At 42.1% G+C, this 23246-nt stretch overlaps 1 protein-coding gene across 7 annotated transcripts in view; it reads left to right on the top strand.

Moving 5' to 3' along the window:
* prx (periaxin) overlaps positions 1 to 20260 on the top strand; it is a 44523-nt gene extending 24263 nt beyond the window's left edge. Inside the window, exons 6-8 of one of the 7 annotated variants that reach the window (XM_083886255.1) lie at positions 129 to 2962; positions 3071 to 16132; positions 18084 to 20260. In XM_083886255.1, coding sequence (XP_083742381.1) covers positions 129 to 2962; positions 3071 to 16132; positions 18084 to 18364 — 16177 coding nt within the window. In that variant the 3' untranslated portion in view covers positions 18365 to 20260. Of the gene's footprint in view, positions 1 to 128; positions 16133 to 18083 lie in introns of all 7 variants that reach the window. The other 6 variants (XM_083886256.1, XM_083886258.1, XM_083886259.1 and 3 more) reach the window with 6 other exon arrangements.
* Positions 20261 to 23246: the final 2986 nt, after the last annotated feature.

Here is a 23246-nt window from a genome sequence, read left to right as displayed (position 1 = left end):
ATTCACTAAATAATGGGTGTATTTCAACTATATATTCAACTATATATATGTACACTAATTGTTTACATTGCACTCAACACGTTTGACCTCTTCTGGCTTTTAGTCATTTTCTCTAACTATTCTTTCAGGTTTCCCCAAATTAAAGCAAAAGGAGGAAAAGTGGAAACAGGACAACTTGAGGGACAGATTAATATTTCTCCAACTGAGATAAATGGAGCAAAAGTGAAAACTAAAGAAAAGGGACACAAGTTTGGAATCACCTATCCTAAGACAAAACACACAAAGTCCGGCTCAGCTTTGGAAACTGGATCTATGGAGCTGAAGTCACCCGGTGTGAACATTCAGCCACCATCAGCAGAGTTTAGTTTGTCTGGTAATAAAGGCATCGATGTGGAGGAAGCGGGGATTAAGTTAAATGCCCCTGATTTGCAGTTACCTTCAGCTGAGGCGTCTATGGCTGTTGGAAAGGGAAAGGCACAAATTAAAGCTCCTAAAATTGACATCAAAGGAGGAGGCGAGGTAGGTGCAGGAAAAGCAGATATAGACATGGGCAAAGGAGATGCAAAGCTCAGAATGCCAAAATTGAAATTACCCAAGGTTAGACGCTCACATCATTCTGACGAAATAGATGCTAACATCAAGGCAAAAGCTGAAGGAGTTAAAATGCCCAGTGTTGATGTAACACCTCCAAAAGTAGAAATCAAAGGAGGGAAGAAGCTAATATCACAAAAACCAAAAGTGGAGGGTAATCTCTCAGCGCATGCTGCATCTTTTGAAATACCTTCAGTGAAAGGAAAGTCTGACATCTCACTCCCAGAGTATAAAGGAGCTGGAAAGGCCACCATCCAAAAGCCTACAATTGACATCTCAATGGCTGAAGTTAATTTGAAAATGGACACTGGGCAAAGGCTGCCTGATGAGGTGGAAGGCACTCTCAAAGGGCCAACAATTCCCATGCCAAAGGTTGACGTCTCGTTACCCAAGATGGGATCATCGGATGTGGCTATTGAATGTCCAAAGGGTGGAGGGAAGTTCAGTTTACCTGTTGACATCTCACTCCCACAGGTGAAAGCAGAGGGTGGCGATGTGGACATGGATTATTATATTGGTGGTGACGGGAAGTTCAAAATGCCAAATTTCGACATATCTATCCCAAAGATGAAGCCAGCAGAAACAGCCATAACAATAGAAGAGATGAAGGGAGGCATCAAGTTGCCCAAAGTTAATTTAACCCTTCCAGAAGGCAAGGCAGGGACAACTGATACTAAGGGGGAAGGAAAATTTAAGTTACCATCATTTGACATATCTGTCCCAAAAACAGGGGAGATGGATGTCAACATTGTGGGTCCTGATGTGAAAGGACACAAATTTGAAATGGTCACATCCGACATTTCTCTGCCCAAAGGCCAATTTGAGGGAGGATTCGAAGTAGAAGGGCATGCTGGGAAAGGAGGCAAATTCAAAATGCAGACGTTTGATGTTTCTTTACCCAAGCTGAAACAACCAGAGGGTCATGTAAAAATAGAGGGCCCCATGTATGAGGGTGGCGGTGAGATCCAGATGCCGTCTGTGGATTTATCTTTGCCAAAAGTGAAGATGGAGAGTGACATTGACATTGAGGGTCCATCTGTAAAAGGAGGGAATTTGAAAATGCCCTCACTAGATGTCCAACTACCAAAGGTGGCGACATCTGAAGGAAAGGGGGGCAAATTCAAGGGTGATGTACATTTTGAAGGTTCTGAAGGCATAGGGGGCAAGATAAAAATGCCACAATTTGATATTTCAATGCCAAAGGTGAATTTTCCTGAGGGTGATTTAAATTTTAAAGGTCCGGAGATCAAAAGCAAAACAATTGCGATGCCAGACAGTGATATCTCTCTCCCCACAATGAAAACAAGGGCAGGCATTGTTGATATTGAAGGACCTGAACTTAAAGGTGACATTACACTACCCAGAGGAAAATTAAAGGTTGACCTTGATATCAAGGACCCTGAGGTAAAAGGGGGGAAAATTAAAATGCCAAAATTCGATGCTTCATTGCCAAAAATGAGTCTCCCAGAGGGGGACATCAAAATTAAAGGCCCTGAAATCAAGGGAAAGAAGATTGAGATGCCAGACATTGATATTTCACTCCCCAAAAGTAAAGCAGGAGGAAAAATTGATTTTGATATTGGAGGACCTGAACTAAAAGGTGACATTTCACTGCCAGAGGGAAATGTTAAGGGTGACATACATGTTGAAGGTTCTGAGGTAAAAGGGGGCAAATTTAAAATGCCATCATTTGATGTCTCATTACCAAAAGTAAGTTTGCCAGAGGGTGATATTATAATGAAAGGCTCAGAAATCAAAGCAAAGAAGATTGAGATGCCAGACATTGATATTTCACCACCATCCACCAAGTTAAAAGTTAAAGGTGCAGACATTGAGAAAGATGTTGGAGCTTCAGATGCATCCCTTAAACTTCCCTCCATTAAACTACAGACAGTTGACATCACAGCTCCAAAGGTGGATTTAGAATTAGGACTCACAAAACCTAAAGGCGATGATGTGGAGGTTGGACTTCTCAAAGCAGGGGGAGGCAGGCCTTCTTCCATAGGCAGCTTTGATTTACCGGACGTCTCTCTGAAAATGCCCAGTTTTACTTTTCCCAGAATTGGTGGAAAGTCCAAGACTGGTGACTTGAAGTTATCAGGACAGTGCCCCAAAGGACACGTTTCCCTCAGCCATCCACATGTAGAAGGAGAGGTAAGCGCTCCATCCGTAGAGTTAGACGGGGGCAAAAAGGTCAAAGTGAACAAGACAAAAATCAAAATGCCCTCTTTTGGAATAAGATCTCTTCCAAAAGGAAAGATTGAAGGCCCAGAGGTGGAGCTCAAGGGGGAGGGTGGAAAATTTGAGATGCCCCATCTCAGCATGCCTTCTGTTGATATTTCCCATCCAAAGGGAAAAGGAAAGATTGAAGGTCCAGAAGTTGAACTGAAAGGAGGTACTGGAGGAAAATTTAAAATGCCTCAGGTGAAAATGCCGGAAATTGATGTTTCTTTGCCCAAAGGCAAGGTTGAAGGTCCAGAATTTGACATGCCTCACATAAAAACTCCCAATGTTGATATCACTCTACCTAAAGGAAGGATCGAAGGTCCAGAAGTCGAACTGGAAGGAGGTACTGGAGGAAAATTAAAAATGCCTCACGTGAAAATGCCAGATATTGATGTCTCTCTGCCCAAAGGAAAGATTAAAGGCCCAGAATTTGACATAAAAACTCCTGATGTTGACATCTCTCTACCTAAAGGAAAGATTGAAGGTCCAGAGATGGAGCTCAAAGGGGAGGGTGGAAAATTTAAGATGCCCCATCTCAGCATGCCCTCTGTTGATATTTCTCTATCAAAGGGAAAAGGAAAGATTGAAGGTCCAGATGTTGATCTGGAAGGAGGTACTGGAGGAAAATTCAAAATGCCTCACATGAAAATGCCAGATATTGATGTCTCGCTGCCCAAAGGGAAAATTAAAGGCCCAGAATTTGACACAAAAACTCCTGATGTTGACATCTCCCTACCTAAAGGAAAGATTGAAGGTCCAGGTGTTGAACTAGAAGGAGGCACTGGAGGAAAATTCAAAATGCCACACATGAAAATGCCAAATATTGATGTCTCTCTGCCCAAAGGGAAACTTGAAGGTCCAGAATTTGACATTAAAACTCCTGATGTTGACATCTCTCTGCCTAAAGGAAAGATTGAAGGTCCAGGTGTTGAACTAGAAGGAGGTACTGGAGGAAAATTTAAAATGCCTCACATGAAAATGCCAAATGTTGACTTCTCTTTGCCCAAAGGAAAGATTGAAGGTCCAGATGTTGAACTGGAAGGAGGTACTGGAGGAAAATTCAAAATGCCAAATGTTGACTTGTCTCTGCCCAAAGGGAAGATTGAAGGTCCAGAGATCGTGCTAAAAGGCGAGGGTGGAAAATTTAAGATGCCCCATCTCAGCATGCCCTCTGTTGATATGTCTCTTCCAAAGGGAAAAGGAAAGATTGAAGTTCCAGATGTTGATCTGGAAGGAGGCACTGGAGGAAAATTCAAAATGCCTCATATCAAAATGCCAGATATTGATGTCTCTCTGCCCAAAGGAAAGATTAAGGGTCCAGAATTTGACATGAAAACTCCTGATGTTGATATCACTCTGCCTAAAGGAAAGATAGAAGGTCCAGAGATGGAGCTTAAAGGGCAGGGTGGAAAATTTAAGATGCCCCATCTCAGCATGCCCTCTGTTGATTTTTCTCTTCCAAAGGGAAAAGGAAAGATTGAAGGTCCAGAAGTTGATCTGGAAGGAGGCACTGGAGGAAAATTCAAAATGCCTCACATGAAAATGCCAGATATTGATGTCTCGCTGCCCAAAGGGAAAATTAAAGGCCCAGAATTTGACACAAAAACTCCTGATGTTGACATCTCTCTACCTAAAGGAAAGATTGAAGGTTCAGGTGTTGAACTAGAAGGAGGCACTGGAGGAAAATTCAAAATGCCTCATATCAAAATGCCAGATATTGATGTCTCTCTGCCCAAAGGAAAGATTAAGGGTCCAGAATTTGACATGAAAACTCCTGAAGTTGACATCTCTCTGCCTAAAGGAAAGATTGAAGGTCCAGAGATGGGGCTTAAAGGGGAGGGTGGAAAATTTAAGATGCCCCATCTCAGCATGCCCTCTGTTGATTTTTCTCTTCCAAAGGGAAAAGGAAAGATTGAAGGTCCAGATATTGATCTGGAAGGAGGCACTGGAGGAAAATTCAAAATGCCACACATGAAAATGCCAAATATTGATGTATCTCTGCCCAAAGGGAAACTTGAAGGTCCAGAATTTGACGTGAAAACTCCTGATGTTGACATCTCTCTGCCTAAAGGAAAGATTGAAGGTCCAGGTGTTGAACTAGAAGGAGGTACTGGAGGAAAATTCAAAATGCCTCATATCAAAATGCCAGATATTGATGTCTCTTTGCCCAAAGGAAAGATTAAGGGTCCAGAATTTGACATTAAAACTCCAGATGTTGACATCTCTCTACCTAAAGGAAAGATAGAAGGTCCAGAGATGGAGCTCAAAGGGGAGGGTGGAAAATTTAAGATGCCCCATCTCAGCATGCCCTCTGTTGATTTTTCTCTTCCAAAGGGAAAAGGAAATATTGAAGGTCCAGATGTTGAACTGGAAGGAGGCACTGGAGGAAAATTCAAAATGCCTCACGTCAAAATGCCAAATATTGACATCTCTTTGCCCAAAGGGAAACTTGAAGGTCCAGAATTTGACATGAAAACTCCTGATGTTGACATCTCTCTGCCTAAGGGAAAGATTGAAGGTCCAGGTGTTGAACTCGAAGGAGGTACTGGAGGAAAATTCAAAATGCCTCACATGAAAATGCCAGATATTGACATCTCTTTGCCCAAAGGGAAGATTGAAGGTCCAGAGATGGGGCTAAAAGGCGAGGGTGGAAAATTTAAGATGCCCCATCTCACCATGCCCTCTGTTGATATGTCTCTTCCAAAGGGAAAAGGAAAGATTGAAGGTCCAGATATTGATCTGGAAGGAGGCACTGGAGGAAAATTCAAAATGCCTCACATGAAAATGCCAAATGTTGACTTGTCTTTGCCCAAAGGAAAGATTGAAGGTCCAGATGTTGAACTGGAAGGAGGTACTGGAGGAAAATTCAAAATGCCTCATATCAAAATGCCAGATATTGATGTCTCTCTGCCCAAAGGAAAGATGAAGGGTCCAGAATTTGACATTAAAACTCCTGATGTTGACATCTCTCTACCTAAAGGAAAGATTGAAGGTCCAGGTGTTGAACTAGAAGGAGGCACTGGAGGAAAATTCAAAATGCCTCACATGAAAATGCCAAATGTTGACTTCTCTTTGCCCAAAGGAAAGATTGAAGGTCCAGATGTTGAACTGGAAGGAGGTACTGGAGGAAAATTCAAAATGCCTCACATGAAAATGCCAAATGTTGACTTCTCTTTGCCCAAAGGAAAGATTGAAGGTCCAGATGTTGAACTGGAAGGAGGTACTGGGGGAAAATTCAAAATGCCTCATATCAAAATGCCAGATATTGATGTCTCTCTGCCCAAAGGAAAGATTAAGGGTCCAGAATTTGACATGAAAACTCCTGATGTTGATATCTCTCTGCCTAAAGGAAAGATAGAAGGTCCAGAGATGGGGCTTAAAGGGGAGGGTGGAAAATTTAAGATGCCCCATCTCAGCATGCCCTCTGTTGATTTTTCTCTTCCAAAGGGAAAAGGAAAGATTGAAGGTCCAGAAGTTGATCTGGAAGGAGGCACTGGAGGAAAATTCAAAATGCCACACATGAAAATGCCAAATATTGATGTATCTCTGCCCAAAGGGGAACTTGAAGGTCCAGAATTTGACGTGAAAACTCCTGATGTTGATATCTCTCTGCCTAAAGTAAAGATTGAAGGTCCAGGTGTTGAACTAGAAGGAGGTACTGGAGGAAAATTCAAAATGCCTCATATCAAAATGCCAGATATTGATGTCTCTTTGCCCAAAGGAAAGATTAAGGGTCCAGAATTTGACATTAAAACTCCTGATGTTGACATCTCTCTACCTAAAGGAAAGATTGAAGGTCCAGGTGTTGAACTAGAAGGAGGCACTGGAGGAACATTCAAAATGCCTCACATGAAAATGCCAAATGTTGACTTCTCTTTGCCCAAAGGAAAGATTGAAGGTCCAGATGTTGAACTGGAAGGAGGTACTGGAGGAAAATTCAAAATGCCAAATGTTGACTTGTCTCTGCCCAAAGGGAAGATTGAAGGTCCAGAGATCGGGCTAAAAGGCGAGGGTGGAAAATTAAAGATGCCCCATCTCAGCATGCCCTCTGTTGATATGTCTCTTCCAAAGGGAAAAGGAAAGATTGAAGGTCCAGATGTTGATATGGAAGGAGGTACTGGAGGAAAATTCAAAATGCCTCATATCAAAATGCCAAATATTGATGTCTCTCTGCCCAAAGGAAAGATTAAGGGTCCAGAATTTGACATGAAAACTCCTGATGTTGACATCACTCTGCCTAAAGGAAAGATAGAAGGTCCAGAGATGGAGCTCAAAGGGGAGGGTGGAAAATTTAAGATGCCCCATCTCAGCATGCCCTCTGTTGATATTTCTCTTCCAAAGGGAAAAGGAAATATTGAAGGTCCAGATGTTGAACTGGAAGGAGGTGCTGGAGGAAAATTCAAAATGCCTCATGTCAAAATGCCAAATATTGACATCTCTTTGCTCAAAGGGAAACTTGAAGGTCCAGAATTTGACGTGAAAACTCCTGATGTTGACATCTCTCTGCCTAAAGGAAAGATTGAAGGTCCAGGTGTTGAACTAGAAGGAGGTACTGGAGGAAAATTCAAAATGCCTCACATGAAAATGCCAGATATTGACATCTCTTTGCCCAAAGGGAAGATTGAAGGTCCAGAGATGGGGCTAAAAGGCGAGGGTGGAAAATTTAAGATGCCCCATCTCACCATGCCCTCTGTTGATATGTCTCTTCCAAAGGGAAAAGGAAAGATTGAAGGTCCAGAAGTTGAACTGGAAGGAGGCACTGGAGGAAAATTCAAAATGCCTCATATCAAAATGCCAGATATTGATGTCTCTCTGCCCAAAGGAAAGATGAAGGGTCCAGAATTTGACATTAAAACTCCTGATGTTGACATCACTCTGCCTAAAGGAAAGATTGAAGGTCCAGAGATGGGGCTCAAAGGGGAGGGTGGAAAATTTAAGATGCCTCATCTCAGCATGCCCTCTGTTGATATTTCTCTTCCAAAGGGAAAAGGAAAGATTGAAGGTCCAGAAGTTGATCTGGAAGGAGGCACTGGAGGAAAATTCAAAATGCCACACATGAAAATGCCAAAAGTTGATGTCTCTCTGCCCAAAGGGAAACTTGAAGGTCCAGAATTTGAAGGGAAAACTCCTGATGTTGATATATCTCTGCCTAAAGGAAAGATTGAAGGTCCAGGTGTTGAACTAGAAGGAGGTACTGGAGGAAAATTTAAAATGCCTCACATGAAAATGCCAAATGTTGACTTCTCTTTGCCCAAAGGAAAGATTGAAGGTCCAGATGTTGAACTGGAAGGAGGTACTGGAGGAAAAGTCAAAATGCCTCATATCAAAATGCCAAATGTTGACTTGTCTTTGCCCAAAGGGAAGATTGAAGGTCCAGAGATGGGGCTAAAAGGCGAGGGTGGAAAATTTAAGATGCCCCATCTCAGCATGCCCTCTGTTGATATTTCTCTTCCAAAGGGAAAAGGAAAGATTGAAGGTTCAGAAGTTGAACTGGAAGGAGGCACTGGAGGAAAATTCAAAATGCCTCACATGAAAATGCCAGATATTGATGTCTCTCTGCCCAAAGGAAAGATTAAGGGTCCAGAATTTGACATGAAAACTCCTGATGTTGATATCACTCTGCCTAAAGGAAAGATTGAAGGTCCAGGTGTTGAACTAGAAGGAGGTACTGGAGGAAAATTCAAAATGCCTCATATCAAAATGCCAGATATTGATGTCTCTTTGCCCAAAGGAAAGATTAAGGGTCCAGAATTTGACATTAAAACTCCTGATGTTGACATCTCTCTACCTAAAGGAAAGATTGAAGGTCCAGGTGTTGAACTAGAAGGAGGCACTGGAGGAACATTCAAAATGCCTCACATGAAAATGCCAAATGTTGACTTCTCTTTGCCCAAAGGAAAGATTGAAGGTCCAGATGTTGAACTGGAAGGAGGTACTGGAGGAAAATTCAAAATGCCAAATGTTGACTTGTCTCTGCCCAAAGGGAAGATTGAAGGTCCAGAGATCAGGCTAAAAGGCGAGGGTGGAAAATTAAAGATGCCCCATCTCAGCATGCCCTCTGTTGATATGTCTCTTCCAAAGGGAAAAGGAAAGATTGAAGGTCCAGATGTTGATATGGAAGGAGGTACTGGAGGAAAATTCAAAATGCCTCATATCAAAATGCCAAATATTGATGTCTCTCTGCCCAAAGGAAAGATTAAGGGTCCAGAATTTGACATGAAAACTCCTGATGTTGACATCACTCTGCCTAAAGGAAAGATAGAAGGTCCAGGTGTTGAACTAGAAGGAGGCACTGGAGGAACATTCAAAATGCCTCACATGAAAATGCCAAATGTTGACTTCTCTTTGCCCAAAGGAAAGATTGAAGGTCCAGATGTTGAACTGGAAGGAGGTACTGGAGGAAAATTCAAAATGCCAAATGTTGACTTGTCTCTGCCCAAAGGGAAGATTGAAGGTCCAGAGATCAGGCTAAAAGGCGAGGGTGGAAAATTAAAGATGCCCCATCTCAGCATGCCCTCTGTTGATATGTCTCTTCCAAAGGGAAAAGGAAAGATTGAAGGTCCAGATGTTGATATGGAAGGAGGTACTGGAGGAAAATTCAAAATGCCTCATATCAAAATGCCAAATATTGATGTCTCTCTGCCCAAAGGAAAGATTAAGGGTCCAGAATTTGACATGAAAACTCCTGATGTTGACATCGCTCTGCCTAAAGGAAAGATAGAAGGTCCAGAGATGGAGCTCAAAGGGGAGGGTGGAAAATTTAAGATGCCCCATCTCAGCATGCCCTCTGTTGATATTTCTCTTCCAAAGGGAAAAGGAAATATTGAAGGTCCAGATGTTGAACTGGAAGGAGGTGCTGGAGGAAAATTCAAAATGCCTCATGTCAAAATGCCAAATATTGACATCTCTTTGCTCAAAGGGAAACTTGAAGGTCCAGAATTTGACGTGAAAACTCCTGATGTTGACATCTCTCTGCCTAAAGGAAAGATTGAAGGTCCAGGTGTTGAACTAGAAGGAGGTACTGGAGGAAAATTCAAAATGCCTCACATGAAAATGCCAGATTTTGACATCTCTTTGCCCAAAGGGAAGATTGAAGGTCCAGAGATGGGGCTAAAAGGCGAGGGTGGAAAATTTAAAATGCCCCATCTCACCATGCCCTCTGTTGATATGTCTCTTCCAAAGGGAAAAGGAAAGATTGAAGGTCCAGAAGTTGAACTGGAAGGAGGCACTGGAGGAAAATTCAAAATGCCTCATATCAAAATGCCAGATATTGATGTCTCTCTGCCCAAAGGAAAGATGAAGGGTCCAGAATTTGACATTAAAACTCCTGATGTTGACATCACTCTGCCTAAAGGAAAGATTGAAGGTCCAGAGATGGGGCTCAAAGGGGAGGGTGGAAAATTTAAGATGCCTCATCTCAGCATGCCCTCTGTTGATATTTCTCTTCCAAAGGGAAAAGGAAAGATTGAAGGTCCAGAAGTTGATCTGGAAGGAGGCACTGGAGGAAAATTCAAAATGCCACACATGAAAATGCCAAAAGTTGATGTCTCTCTGCCCAAAGGGAAACTTGAAGGTCCAGAATTTGAAGTGAAAACTCCTGATGTTGATATATCTCTGCCTAAAGGAAAGATTGAAGGTCCAGGTGTTGAACTAGAAGGAGGTACTGGAGGAAAATTTAAAATGCCTCACATGAAAATGCCAAATGTTGACTTCTCTTTGCCCAAAGGAAAGATTGAAGGTCCAGATGTTGAACTGGAAGGAGGTACTGGAGGAAAAGTCAAAATGCCTCATATCAAAATGCCAAATGTTGACTTGTCTTTGCCCAAAGGGAAGATTGAAGGTCCAGAGATGGGGCTAAAAGGCGAGGGTGGAAAATTTAAGATGCCCCATCTCAGCATGCCCTCTGTTGATATTTCTCTTCCAAAGGGAAAAGGAAAGATTGAAGGTTCAGAAGTTGAACTGGAAGGAGGCACTGGAGGAAAATTCAAAATGCCTCACATGAAAATGCCAGATATTGATGTCTCTCTGCCCAAAGGAAAGATTAAGGGTCCAGAATTTGACATGAAAACTCCTGATGTTGATATCACTCTGCCTAAAGGAAAGATAGAAGGTCCAGAGATGGAGCTTAAAGGACAGGGTGGAAAATTTAAGATGCCCCATCTCAGCATGCCCTCTGTTGATATTTCTCTTCCAAAGGGAAAAGGAAAGATTGAAGGTCCTGATGTTGATCTGGAAGGAGGCACTGGAGGAAAATTCAAAATGCCTCATATGAAAATGCCAGATATTGATGTCTCTCTGCCCAAAGGAAAGATTAAGGGTCCAGAATTTGACATAAAAACTCCTGATGTTGACATCTCTCTGCCTAAAGGAAAGATTGAAGGTCCAGATGTCGAACTGAAAGGAGGTACTGGAGGAAAATTCAAAATGCCTCACATGAAAATGCCAAATGTTGACTTCTCTTTGCCCAAAGGAAAGATTGAAGGTCCAGATGTTGATCTGGAAGGAGGCACAGGAGGAAAATTCAAAATGCCTCACATGAAAATGCCAGATATTGATGTCTCTTTGCCCAAAGGAAAGATTAAGGGTCCAGAATTTGACGTGAAAACTCCTGAAGTTGACATTGCTCTGCCTAAAGGAAAGATAGATGTTCCAGAGATGGGGCTTAAAGGGGAGGGTGGAAAATTTAAGATGCCTCATTTCAGCATGCCCTCTGTTGATATTTCTCTTCCAAAGGGAAAAGGAAAGATTGAAGGTCCAGAAGTTGAAATGGAAGGAGGTACTGGAGGAAAATTCAAAATGCCTCATATCAAAATGCCAGATATTGACATCTCTTTGCCCAAAGGGAAACTTGAGGGTCCAGAATTTGACATGAAAACTCCTGATGTTGACATCTCTCTGCCTAAAGGAAAGATTGAAGGACCAGAGATGGGGCTAAAAGGGGAGGGTGGAAAATTTAAGATGCCTCATTTCAGCATGCCCTCTGTTGATATTTCTCTTCCAAAGGGAAAAGGAAAGATTGAAGGTCCAGATGTTGATCTCGAAGGAGGAACTGGAGGAAAATTCAAAATGCCGCACATGAAAACTCCTGATGTTGACATCTCTCTGCCTAAAGGAATGATTGAAGGTCCAGATGTTGAACTGGAAGGAGGTACAGGAGGAAAATTCAAAATGCCTCATGTCAAAATGCCAAATATTGACATCTCTTTGCCCAAAGGGAAACTTGAAGGTCCAGAATTTGACGTGAAAACTCCTGATGTTGACATATCTCTGCCTAAAGCAAATATAGAAGGTCCAGAGGTGGGGCTTAAAGGGCAGGGTGGAAAATTTAAGATGCCCAATCTCAGCATGCCCTCTGTTGATATTTCTCTTCCAAAGGGAAAAGGAAAGATTGAAGGTCCAGATATTGATCTGGAAGGAGGTACTGGAGGGAAATTCAAAATGCCTCACATGAAAATGCCAGATATTGATGTCTCTCTGCCCAAAGGAAAGATTAAGGGTCCAGAATTTGACATAAAAACTCCTGATGTTGATCTCTCTCTGCCCAAAGGAAAGATTGAAGGTCCAGATGTTGAACTGAAAGGAGGTACTGGAGGAAAATTTAAAATGCCTCAAATGAAAATGCCAAATGTTGACATCTCTTTGCCCAAAGGAAAGATTGAAGGTCCAGATGTTGATCTGGAAGGAGGTACTGGAGGAAAATTCAAAATGCCTCATATCAAAATGCCAAATATTGACATATCTTTGCCCAAAGGGAAACTTGAGGGTCCAGAATTTGACATGAAAACTCCTGATGTTGACATATCTCTGCCTAAAGCAAAGATAGAAGGTCCAGAGATGGGGCTTAAAGGGCAGGGTGGAAAATTTAAGATGCCACATCTCAGCATGCCCTCTGTTGATATTTCTCTTCCAAAGGGAAAAGGAAAGATTGAAGGTCCAGATATTGATCTGGAAGGAGGCACTGGAGGGAAATTCAAAATGCCTCACATGAAAATGCCAGATATTGATGTCTCTCTGCCCAAAGGAAAGATTAAGGGTCCAGAATTTGACATAAAAACTCCTGATGTTGACATCTCTCTGCCCAAAGGAAAGATTGAAGGTCCAGATGTTGAACTGAAAGGAGGTACTGGAGGAAAATTTAAAATGCCTCAAATGAAAATGCCAAATGTTGACATCTCTTTGCCCAAAGGAAAGATTGAAGGTCCAGATGTTGATCTGGAAGGAGGTACTGGAGGAAAATTCAAAATGCCTCACATGAAAATGCCAGATATTGATGTATCTCTGCCCAAAGGAAAGATTAGGGGTCCAGAATTTGACGTGAAAACTCCTGATGTTGACATCTCTCTGCCTAAAGGAAAGATAGAAGGTCCAGAGATGGGGCTTAAAGGGCAGGGTGGAAAATTTAAGATGCCCAATCTCAGCATGCCCTCTGTTGATATTTCTCTTCCAAAGGGAAAAGGAAAGATTGAAGGTCCAGATGTTGATCTGGAAGGAGGCACTGGAGGGAAATTCAAAATGCCTCACATGAAAATGCCAGATATTGATGTCTCTCTGCCCAAAGGAAAGATTGAAGGTCCAGATGTTGAACTGAGAGGAGGTACTGGAGGAAAATTCCAAATGCCTCACGTCAAAATGCCAAATATTGACATCTCTTTGCCCAAAGGGAAACTTGAGGGTCCAGAATTTGACGTGAAAACTCCTGAAGTTGACATCTCTCTGCCTAAAGGAAAGATTGAAGGTCCAGAATTTGAACTGAAAGGAGGCACTGGAGGAAAATTCAAAATGCCACAAATGAAAATGCCAAATGTTGACATCTCTTTGCCCAAAGGGAAACTTGAGGGTCCAGAATTTGACGTGAAAACTCCTGAAGTTGACATCGCTCTGCCTAAAGGAAAGATTGAAGGACCAGAGATGGGGCTTAAAGGGGAGGGTGGAAAATTTAAGATGCCACATCTCAGCATGCCCTCTGTAGATATTTCTCTTCCAAAGGGAAAAGGAAAGATTGAAGGTCCAGAAGTAGAACTGGAAGGAGGCACTGGAGGGAAATTCAAAATGCCTCACATGAAAATGCCAGATATTGATGTCTCTCTGCCCAAAGGAAAGATTAAGGGTCCAGAATTTGACATAAAAACTCCTGATGTTGACATCTCTCTGCCCAAAGGAAAGATTGAAGGTCCAGATGTTGAACTGAAAGGAGGTACTGGAGGAAAATTTAAAATGCCTCAAATGAAAATGCCAAATGTTGACATCTCTTTGCCCAAAGGAAAGATTGAAGGTCCAGATGTTGATCTGGAAGGAGGTACTGGAGGAAAATTCAAAATGCCTCACATGAAAATGCCAAATGTTGACATCTCTTTGCCCAAAGGAAAGATTGAAGGTCCAGATGTTGATCTGGAAGGAGGCACTGGAGGAAAATTCAAAATGCCTCACATGAAAATGCCAGATATTGATGTATCTCTGCCCAAAGGAAAGATTAAGGGTCCAGAATTTGACTTAAAAACTCCTGATGTTGATATCACTCTGCCTAAAGGAAAGATTGAAGGTCCAGAAGTTGAACTGAAAGGAGGTACTGGAGGAAAATTCAAAATGCCTCACATGAAAATGCCAAATGTTGACTTCTCTTTGCCCAAAGGGAAAATTGAAGGTCCAGAATTTGACATGCCTCACATAAAAACTCCCGATGTGGATATCACTCTGCCTAAAGGAAAGATTGAAGGTCCAGAGGTGGAGCTTAAAGGGGAGGGTGGAAAATTTAAGATGCCCCATCTCAGCATGCCCTCTGTTGGTATTTCTATTCCAAAAGGAAAGGGGAAGATTGAAGGTCCAGATGCTGAAATGGAAGGAGGCACTGGAGGAAAATTCAAAATGCCTCATATGAAAACATCAGATGTTGATGTCTCTTTGCCTGAACAAGAACTAGACATTCACAGGGAAGCTAATTTACATGTTAAGGGAGAGCACAAAGGTTTGAAATTTAAAATGCCATTAATAGATATCAAAGGTCCAGGAGGAGACTTTGAGCTTGATTTAGGACTTTATAGGGGTGATGACAAAAAGGACAAGAAAAAAGTTGAACTCCCCGACCTGCCGCTCAACACAACAGGAGCATATAGCAAAGTGAAAGGGCCTAAAGTCAAAGGAACAAAATTCAACATCGGAATGCCGAAAATGAAAACGGGCAAAGCTCTATCAGCAGAAGCCAAAATGAGCAATGAGGAATTAGGAGGTCAAGTCAAACACGAATGCAAGGTAAAAACTCACAATGGACAGAAAGAGGACAAAGATGTTGACATTGTAGTGCCAGAGGTTACGTTACCACATGTTAGTGTTAAAACCAAACAAAGGTCAGCTCACCTAGAAACAGAAGGAGAAGTTGACTTCTCATCACCTCGTGTTGATATCCAAGTCCCCAGGATTCCAGACATAGACTTTGATATTGGTCCATCACAAGATGAAGAATATGGAAAAACGGAAAAAGGCAACAAAATCAAAATTCCCAAGTTTGGTGTGCCATTACCTTCCATTACCTCACCTGAAGGAAGAATGTTTGGGCCAGAGGTTCAGTATGAGGGTCCCAAAATGCCAAAAGTAAAGAAAGCAGTTTTTGTCTTGGTTAATCCGTCACAATCAGATGAACCTTCTCCATACACAAGGTTTTTAGACGAGGAGACAACAGCTGGCTGTGATTCAGAGGATGTCAAAGCGAAGTTGCCCAAAATAAAAATGAAGCCAGACTTTGGGAAGGCTAAAGATAAGTCAGCTGGTGTGAGCACAGAGATAGAGTGGGGAGGAAAGGAGGGAGGGAACATAAAAATGTCCAAGTTGTCATTTTATTCTGACAAATCTAAGCCACTTGATGTCAGTCTCAAGGGAGAAGATTCAAGACTTAAAGAAGCAATTCCTCACAAGGACTCATGGGACAATAAAGGGACATTCAGTGGTAAAATGAAACTCCCAAAGGTGGCGTTCACCAGTCCATACGGCAAGATGGCTGAAGAGGAGGAGGAAACTGAAATGACAGTAAAACTAGAAAAGGGTTCATCAACAGCAGGAGGAGATGCAAAAGAGCTTCAATTAAAATCAGGCAAGACACCTTTTGCTGGTTCAACCAACGAGTCCTCGAAGGTCGTGGTGTCATCTCATGCCAGAACAGAGATGTTGGATAGGGACAGTTCTGAATCTCCTGAAGGTTCTGCCACGGAGTTCAGGTCAACCGATTTCCGGGTTTGGAGTGAGATGGAGACCACCGAGTCTGAAGGTAGAGAGTTTTCTTCCTGGTTCAAGGCCCCAAAGTTCACCCTTAAGCCACACTCCACAGGTACGCATAAACAACATTCTCTAATAACTAATAGGATGTTAGACATTAACTAGACATTATGTAACTATCATTATATGGAGTAAACTATCTTAAAGGGGACATATTATGCAAAATCAACTTTTTAATCATTTAAATCCTTATATTTGGGACTCTAGAGGCCCTGTCAGTCGGAAAAGTGTGAAAAAAGTTTGTTTTTGTGGTCCTCCTCAGTCTAAGTACAGGAGATAAAACACGTGATGTTGACTTTCGCACTCACTGGGACGTCACAATACGCTTAAATTCCCCTTTAACTCAAGGGACACGGTAATAAAACTAGCTTTAAAGAGATAGTTTGGAATTTTGGACATAAGACCTATTTTCCAACTCAGCCGGTGTGATGTCAAGAAATTTCATTCAGTTCTTCTAGTTGCCAAGTTCGCTGGTGCTATGGCTACCGCAAGTCAATGGTACAAGCAGGGTCGTACCTATGTTCCCTGGGTCCTATGTTCCCCGTGTTTCCCAAAAAAGGTCCACTTTGTATGTGACAGGGGAACATAGGACCCTTTTTTTGAAAAAGGGTAGGGTTAGGATTAAGGTTAGAGAAAGGGTCCTATGTTCCCCGGTCACATACAAAGCGGGGAACATAGGACCCGGGGAACATAGGTACGGTCCCGTACAAGCTAGCATGGCATTAGAAACATTCATACTGACTCCACAGTGCACCCGAGGCAAATCAATTGTAGCGGCAGACTATCGATGTACATATCTGTGTTGATAGAATAATATTTGAAACAAAACTAACCTTGCATCGCATTAATGTTTGAGGGACTACTTTCTCTCTATGCTGCTGCTGAGACATAAATCCTTCAAATTGCAAGGTTGGTGTTATTTCAAACATTCTATCAACACAGATATGTACATCGATAGTCTGCCGTTACATTTGATTTGCCTCGGGAGTCAGTATGAGTGTTTCTAAAGGCCACATTATACTTCTCGGACTGCGTAATGCGTTATCCGTCTGCGTCACCACGTAGACCACTCGAGCCTTTACACTTCTGCGTCGTGGTGACGGATAGGCGCTGCAATTTCCCGCCAGATCAGTAGGGGTCGCTGCGCAAGGTTGTTGTGCTTTTGGCTACAGTGAGCAATGGCGTCCGAGGGAGAAAGACTGTTGTTGTTGAAACAGTGGCCGTTTGTCACTTTTCTGTGTCCCGGAACGCAGTTTTATGATAATTTGAGGCGAGAAATTGGCCATTTAGAGTCTAAACATGTGCTGTGTGTGTTAAGATATGACGTATTTATAGTTTGGCAGCGACGAAGTCGGCGGTGTTCAGCTCTGCCCTCTGTGGACGCTCGGTGCTCACTGTGAGCCGGCACAGAGCAGCTTCGCTCGGCGTGTCCTGAGGACCAATCGCAGCTCTTGCCGTCTCGGTTGTCCCTTGACGGAGTGACGGACACTTAAAAAATATTCTGTGCAGCCGGAGACGACGCAGAGACTCTACAACAGGTTCTGCGTCGACGCAGAGGACTCTGCGTAACCTACGCAGAGCACTTTACGCAGGAGTATAAATTGGGCTTAATGCCACGCTAACTTGTACCATTGACTTGCGCTAGCCATAGCACCAGCAAACTCGGCAACTAGAAGAGCTGAATTAAATTTCTTGGAAACGTCTCAGACGTCTCCATCACACCGGCTGAGTTGGAAAATCTCAGGTCTTATGTCCAAAATTCCAAACTATCCCTTTAAGTTCTATGAAAGCTTTGCCATGAAATGAATGAAAGTATCAATGAATATGATGTTTATTGTTTTATCCATACATTATTAATAGACCATCTCTTGTTTTATCTCTGCTCCTCAAGACTGAGTTTCTTTTCCTTCACTTTTACTCTTTCCTCTCGAGTCCTCCACCTGTCTTCTCGTGTTTCCTTTTCTTTACTGGCCCGTCCTTGTTGCCTCTTCTTTTGCGCCCAGGCTTCCTCCAGATAACCCCAGAGGCTTCTCCTCAGGCCCAGCGGGTGGGGGAGGTGGGGGGCGTGGACGATGTCGCGGGATCCTTCTGCTTCCACGGCTCGGGGCTCGACTACACCGCGCTGGCGACGTCGGAGGAGTCCGCTACGGAGGTGGGAAGCGTCACCGCTATGACCAAGACCACCCGAATCACCAAGCACATGGTTACCACAGAAACACGGTCAGGGGAGTCTTCGACGACCACAACAACAACAACTCGGCAGGTGTCGGAGCCTAAATACTGAGGATGCTGTAATAATGTCTGTTGTGTCGTCTTTGTTTTCCTGTGGTGAGGTTGCAGTGTTTTTGTAAGCTAAGCCTCTGTAAGTTAAAGTATGAACATGATGAGCAGCAATGGTACATCATTGACCAGCGATATCATCACAATCATCGCAAACGCGTCATGTGTACTTCCCTCTTTCCTTTTAAATGTTTTTGTTACTGTGTCTAGTTTAGACCTTCATATTTATCAGATTGTGTTTGTTTTTAAGAGTTTGATTCTGAATGTCGACATTATTTATTGTCGTTTGTGTGATGTCGAAATAATATGCTGGAAAGATTCATTTACAGCGTCGTGGATTTGACCATGATTTTATGGCGAGGTGAAAATAACTCATATTAAACCTCCTCCACAGTACAAGCCAGACAAATATTGATGTAAATACACATATAGTTTTTAATATGCTTTTAGAGTAGCAGCCTTTCCATTTAATATGTACTTATTTTCATATTCACCAAAGTCAGGAGTAGAAATTATATATATATATATTTTTTGACTTGATATTTTGTTTTTTTCTTGAAGGAAAAGTGTGAGCTTTCTTCTTTTGGTGCTTTTACCCAGAGATTGTTGGAGGCTGGAGATCAAACCTGTGATCATTTGGGGCCAGTTGTTCAAAAAATGTAATCCGGATCCGGATTTTTTTTTGCTATCCAGGATCAGGTAATCCGTCTTACTTTTAAGTCGGTTTTTCAAAGCAACATTGGATTGGAACATCCGGATTACCAGCTATGTAAAGAGCAAGTAGAAGAGCCAACATTGGGTCACTTTAAGTGTTTATTTTGAGACGAAACACAAATCATAAACATCCACTTCCATTTTAATTTATTTTATGACCCTTTCATGATGCACCTGAGTACGTTATTTTTGACAGTTTCCAAATCAAAAAGTTATTGAAATCTGTTTGGGGGGTTTATTTCATGGGGACATGGTCATTTTTATTTAACGGTTAAACAAGTCAAGTGCAAAATATGAATAAATGTATATACAGTAAATGATACAAATGTATTATTTGACCAATTTTAAAGTTTATACGATTTTCTTCCTGAAATCCACCTTGAAATCCTACCCCTCGTTGGGATCAGTGTAATCCTGAACTGAAGGTTTGATCCATTTCCAAACTAGGATTGGATTACATGATCTGATCCAATTTCAGAATCCTTTCCCTTTTGAACAACCCATTTTCCAGATTTGGAAAAAAAATCCGATTACCTTTGAAGATTACCTTTGAACAACTGGCCCATGGTTACAGTTTGAAGGTTTCAACCTGCTGCTAATCTCATTTATAATGATATATTTACTGCCCGAAAACGACACCACTGTATATTTTGTGATGACTGAGGCTTCGGCCTCATGATGAAGATGCTGAGTGATGCTGATGTTTTGACGGCGTGTTTGAACACACTGATAGCAGCAGGCGGGGAAGAATGTATGGCTTGCTGTTTGAAAGTTAAAACCCTCTAAAAAACCCTTTTCTTTTCTTTGTTTTTCTTGGCTGCTACAATGACACACTGGTCGAGGCGTGACGAGCCTTGAGCTTGTTCATCGCCATGTAAATAACAGAAAGAGAAAGTAGATTTGAAAGTAAGTAGAAAGAGTGAAATCGTACGATAAAATGCACGAAGACTTTGTGACAAAGCCACTCTGTATTTTATGCATTAACATTCAACACTTCATGATAACACACACACACACACAATAGCATCTAGTTTTTTTCTTTTTTTAATTTTCTGGTTTAATCACGTATTTGCATTTATTTCAAATCAAATAAGAAAGAGGATTTCACTGCTAAGTGGTTTTGTCAAAGAATGGGCTGGAAAGAATGTTGGTTAATATGTTATATCAATAAAATAATATTTCCAAAAGAAAATGTGTTAAATGATTGTTAGCTCATGTTTTTTTTTTCCTCCCCTCGTGCTGCTACCATGTCGTGGTGGGGAGGCTTGTGGTCCTCGAGGATCCCGTAGGCCAGGGGTCACCAACGTGGTGCCCGCGGGCACCTGGTAACTGGATATTGTTTATAAAACCTGATAAGGAGTAAGCACTGAAATGAATGTGTATGCAGTTGAATGCATAATATGAATCATTTTTAAATGGTATAAAAAAAAAGGTGCATAAAATGTTTGTATATGTATGTATTCTTTACACTTCGGGTAGCTCTCGGTCTCAAAAAGGTTGGTGAACCCTATCGTAGGCTTTTAAGCCCCCGGCAGGTCCAACCATGACGGGCAGGTTATGGGTAAGGGGTCAGACAAAAGGCTGTACCTGGTCCTTCAGGTAGAGTGTGAGTGAATGGTTGTTTGTCTCTATATGTGACCCTGTGATGGACTGGCGAACTGTCCAGGGAGTACCCCGCCTATCGCCCAATGTCTGCTGAGATAGGCACAGCACCCCCCCGCGACCCTCTGGTGGAGGATAAAGCGGTAGATAATGGATGGGATGGATGGTCCTTCAGGTTCGGGGTTGGGCACAGGGTCGACTACCCGGTCCCGTAAAAAAAACATCCTGTCACGGAAACAGCAGCAAAGGCATCAACAAGAACTGGACGTGTTGGGCGTCCAAGGGTATCACCTGATACCAGGATGAACGCCAGTGGTCAAAGCCCAAGGGAAGCAACTGACAGAGAAGGTGGAGGTCCTACATCACCTGGTGCAGAACAGTGGCGGAAAGAGCTGGAAAGCACCAAGCACACATGGGACAGCATTCGGAGATTAGCTCAATACAGAAGGAGCCGGAGAGCCTTTGTTGTTGCCCTACAGGCTGGGACTGGCATTACGGCCAGAGGAAGGAAGATGGCTCATGTTTTGTACGTTTTCTTTCTGAGGTCACAGCCAACATATACAGACCTTTTAACATTAAAGGTGCCATATGTAAGAATGTGGCCAAAAACGGTTACTACATTCAAATTCAAAATACCGAGGTCTTTTAGGTTTGGTTTTCAGGCGTAACTGGCAACCCGTGGTTGCTCGGCAGCTGAGACTCTACTGACTGCAATGATTGGTAGACGGCGCTAGGTGGCGCCACTTTGGCATGTGGCGCCACCTAGCATGATTTCCATAACATAATTTCAATCATGATTTCAAAACATAAACATGATTTGCAGTCTGCAAAATATATATTTTTAATGCAAATATTTTGTCTGTACTGTTGTTGTTGGTGAGTTCAGTTTGTTATATGAACATTATTCCTGAGTCTCTGTGACATATAAGGAGGATTTTATGGCCAGTTACTTTACATTTATTACATAATGCACCTTTAAGTATGGAAATCTATGCCATGCAGAAGTTTAAATGTGTAGCCACGCGCTCTGATTTGATTTGAAACCTTGATGTGAATGGACTTCAGCAGCAGGAGGCCCAACATACACTAAGAAAGAGGAATCTGAGACTTGTGTATTTGGACAGAACTGGAAGGATGCAGCCCGATCTGATGGATATGGATTTCTGCTGAGGCTGCAGATGGTGCTCGACTCAGAGTTCGGTATGAACCGCATGAATCCATGGATCCTAAATGCCTTTGCTGCACTATAAAGTATAATATTAACCTATATCACTGTGTGTGGGTGCAGCCACTGCTATATACGCATAACTGAGTCAAAACAGTACAGATGCAGTGGCGTTAATCATTCAGATATAAATGCATCATTTGACATGGAAAATGACGCTTAACTTAAAAAGAAAATGCTTCACAAAACCAGCAAAGCTCAGCAAAAAATGTCTTAGAATACATTATTATAAGCTTTAAATTAAAACCTATATCTGTCACTGGGTAAATAGATGAGGATCAGAGACGCCGGAGCTTTGTGAACTGGAAAAAAGGACTGAAGAGGATTAGAAAGTGATAAACCATTCACAGGGTGCATGACGTCTTCCCAGAGTGTGTGTGTGTGTGTGTGTGCGTCCCCTATCTACTCATCTGCTGCTGTGATGATGCTGTGCGACGTAGGCAACGAGGGTGAGAGTGTATGAGGGGAGATCAATGCCCTATGAGGAGTGAACAGTGCCACAGACTAGAGAAGCGCTACAGAACAGACTGAGGCTTCACCTCTATACTGTTTACAACTGTTTGAAAGATGTCGTGCGTTACTTTAACTAAAAATAAACAAATATTTGTCACTTTCAAACATTTGTAAAACACATGTTACGAACAGCCACCAGGGGGTGACTTTATTAACCCAATTAAATGGAAGTCTACGAGCTCTGGACATCATGTGACTGATCGATCTACAAAGCTGTAGAAAGAAACTAGGTAGGTCTATATGAAGGAAGGAATAAGGAGCGTTTGCTGTTTGAAGCAAAACATCAGCCAATTCATAAACAATAGTAAATATTAGCCATAGCGTATATGACGCCCGGACTGCGACCTTTAACCCTGTAAAGCCCAAACCATTAAATAATTGACAGAAAATGTCAATTCTTTGAAACTGGAGCCTTTATTGTTCCTTCTGAACAAACAAACAACAATTCAAATATTAATTTCCATATAGGAGTTTTAATGTGTATCATATTTGATACAGCGAGTCACAATGCTCAAAGATTCTTTCTTTCTTTCTTGAACAAAAACTACACAAACAAATCCAACAAAAACAATGCATTTTTTTTACCTTTTATTTTGAGTGATTGTAGGCTTGAAAACAGTTGCTCAGACCAAGCGTTTAATTATAATAAATAATATGTTATTACAATATTAAGCTATACAGAACCTTCAACATCTTACAAAATGGAGTCTGACATATCATAATTTTACAATAATTGTTTGAATGGTAACAGCTGGATACTATTGGTAATTCCTAAATCAGGGGTGTCAAACTCATTTTCACCGAGAGCCACATCAGCATAATGGTTACCGTC

The sequence above is a fragment of the Microchirus variegatus genome, assembly GCF_963457635.1.
Source record: "Microchirus variegatus genome assembly, chromosome: 3".
Lineage (NCBI taxonomy): Eukaryota > Metazoa > Chordata > Actinopteri > Pleuronectiformes > Soleidae > Microchirus > Microchirus variegatus.
This window is presented reverse-complemented; position numbering and strand designations above follow the sequence as displayed.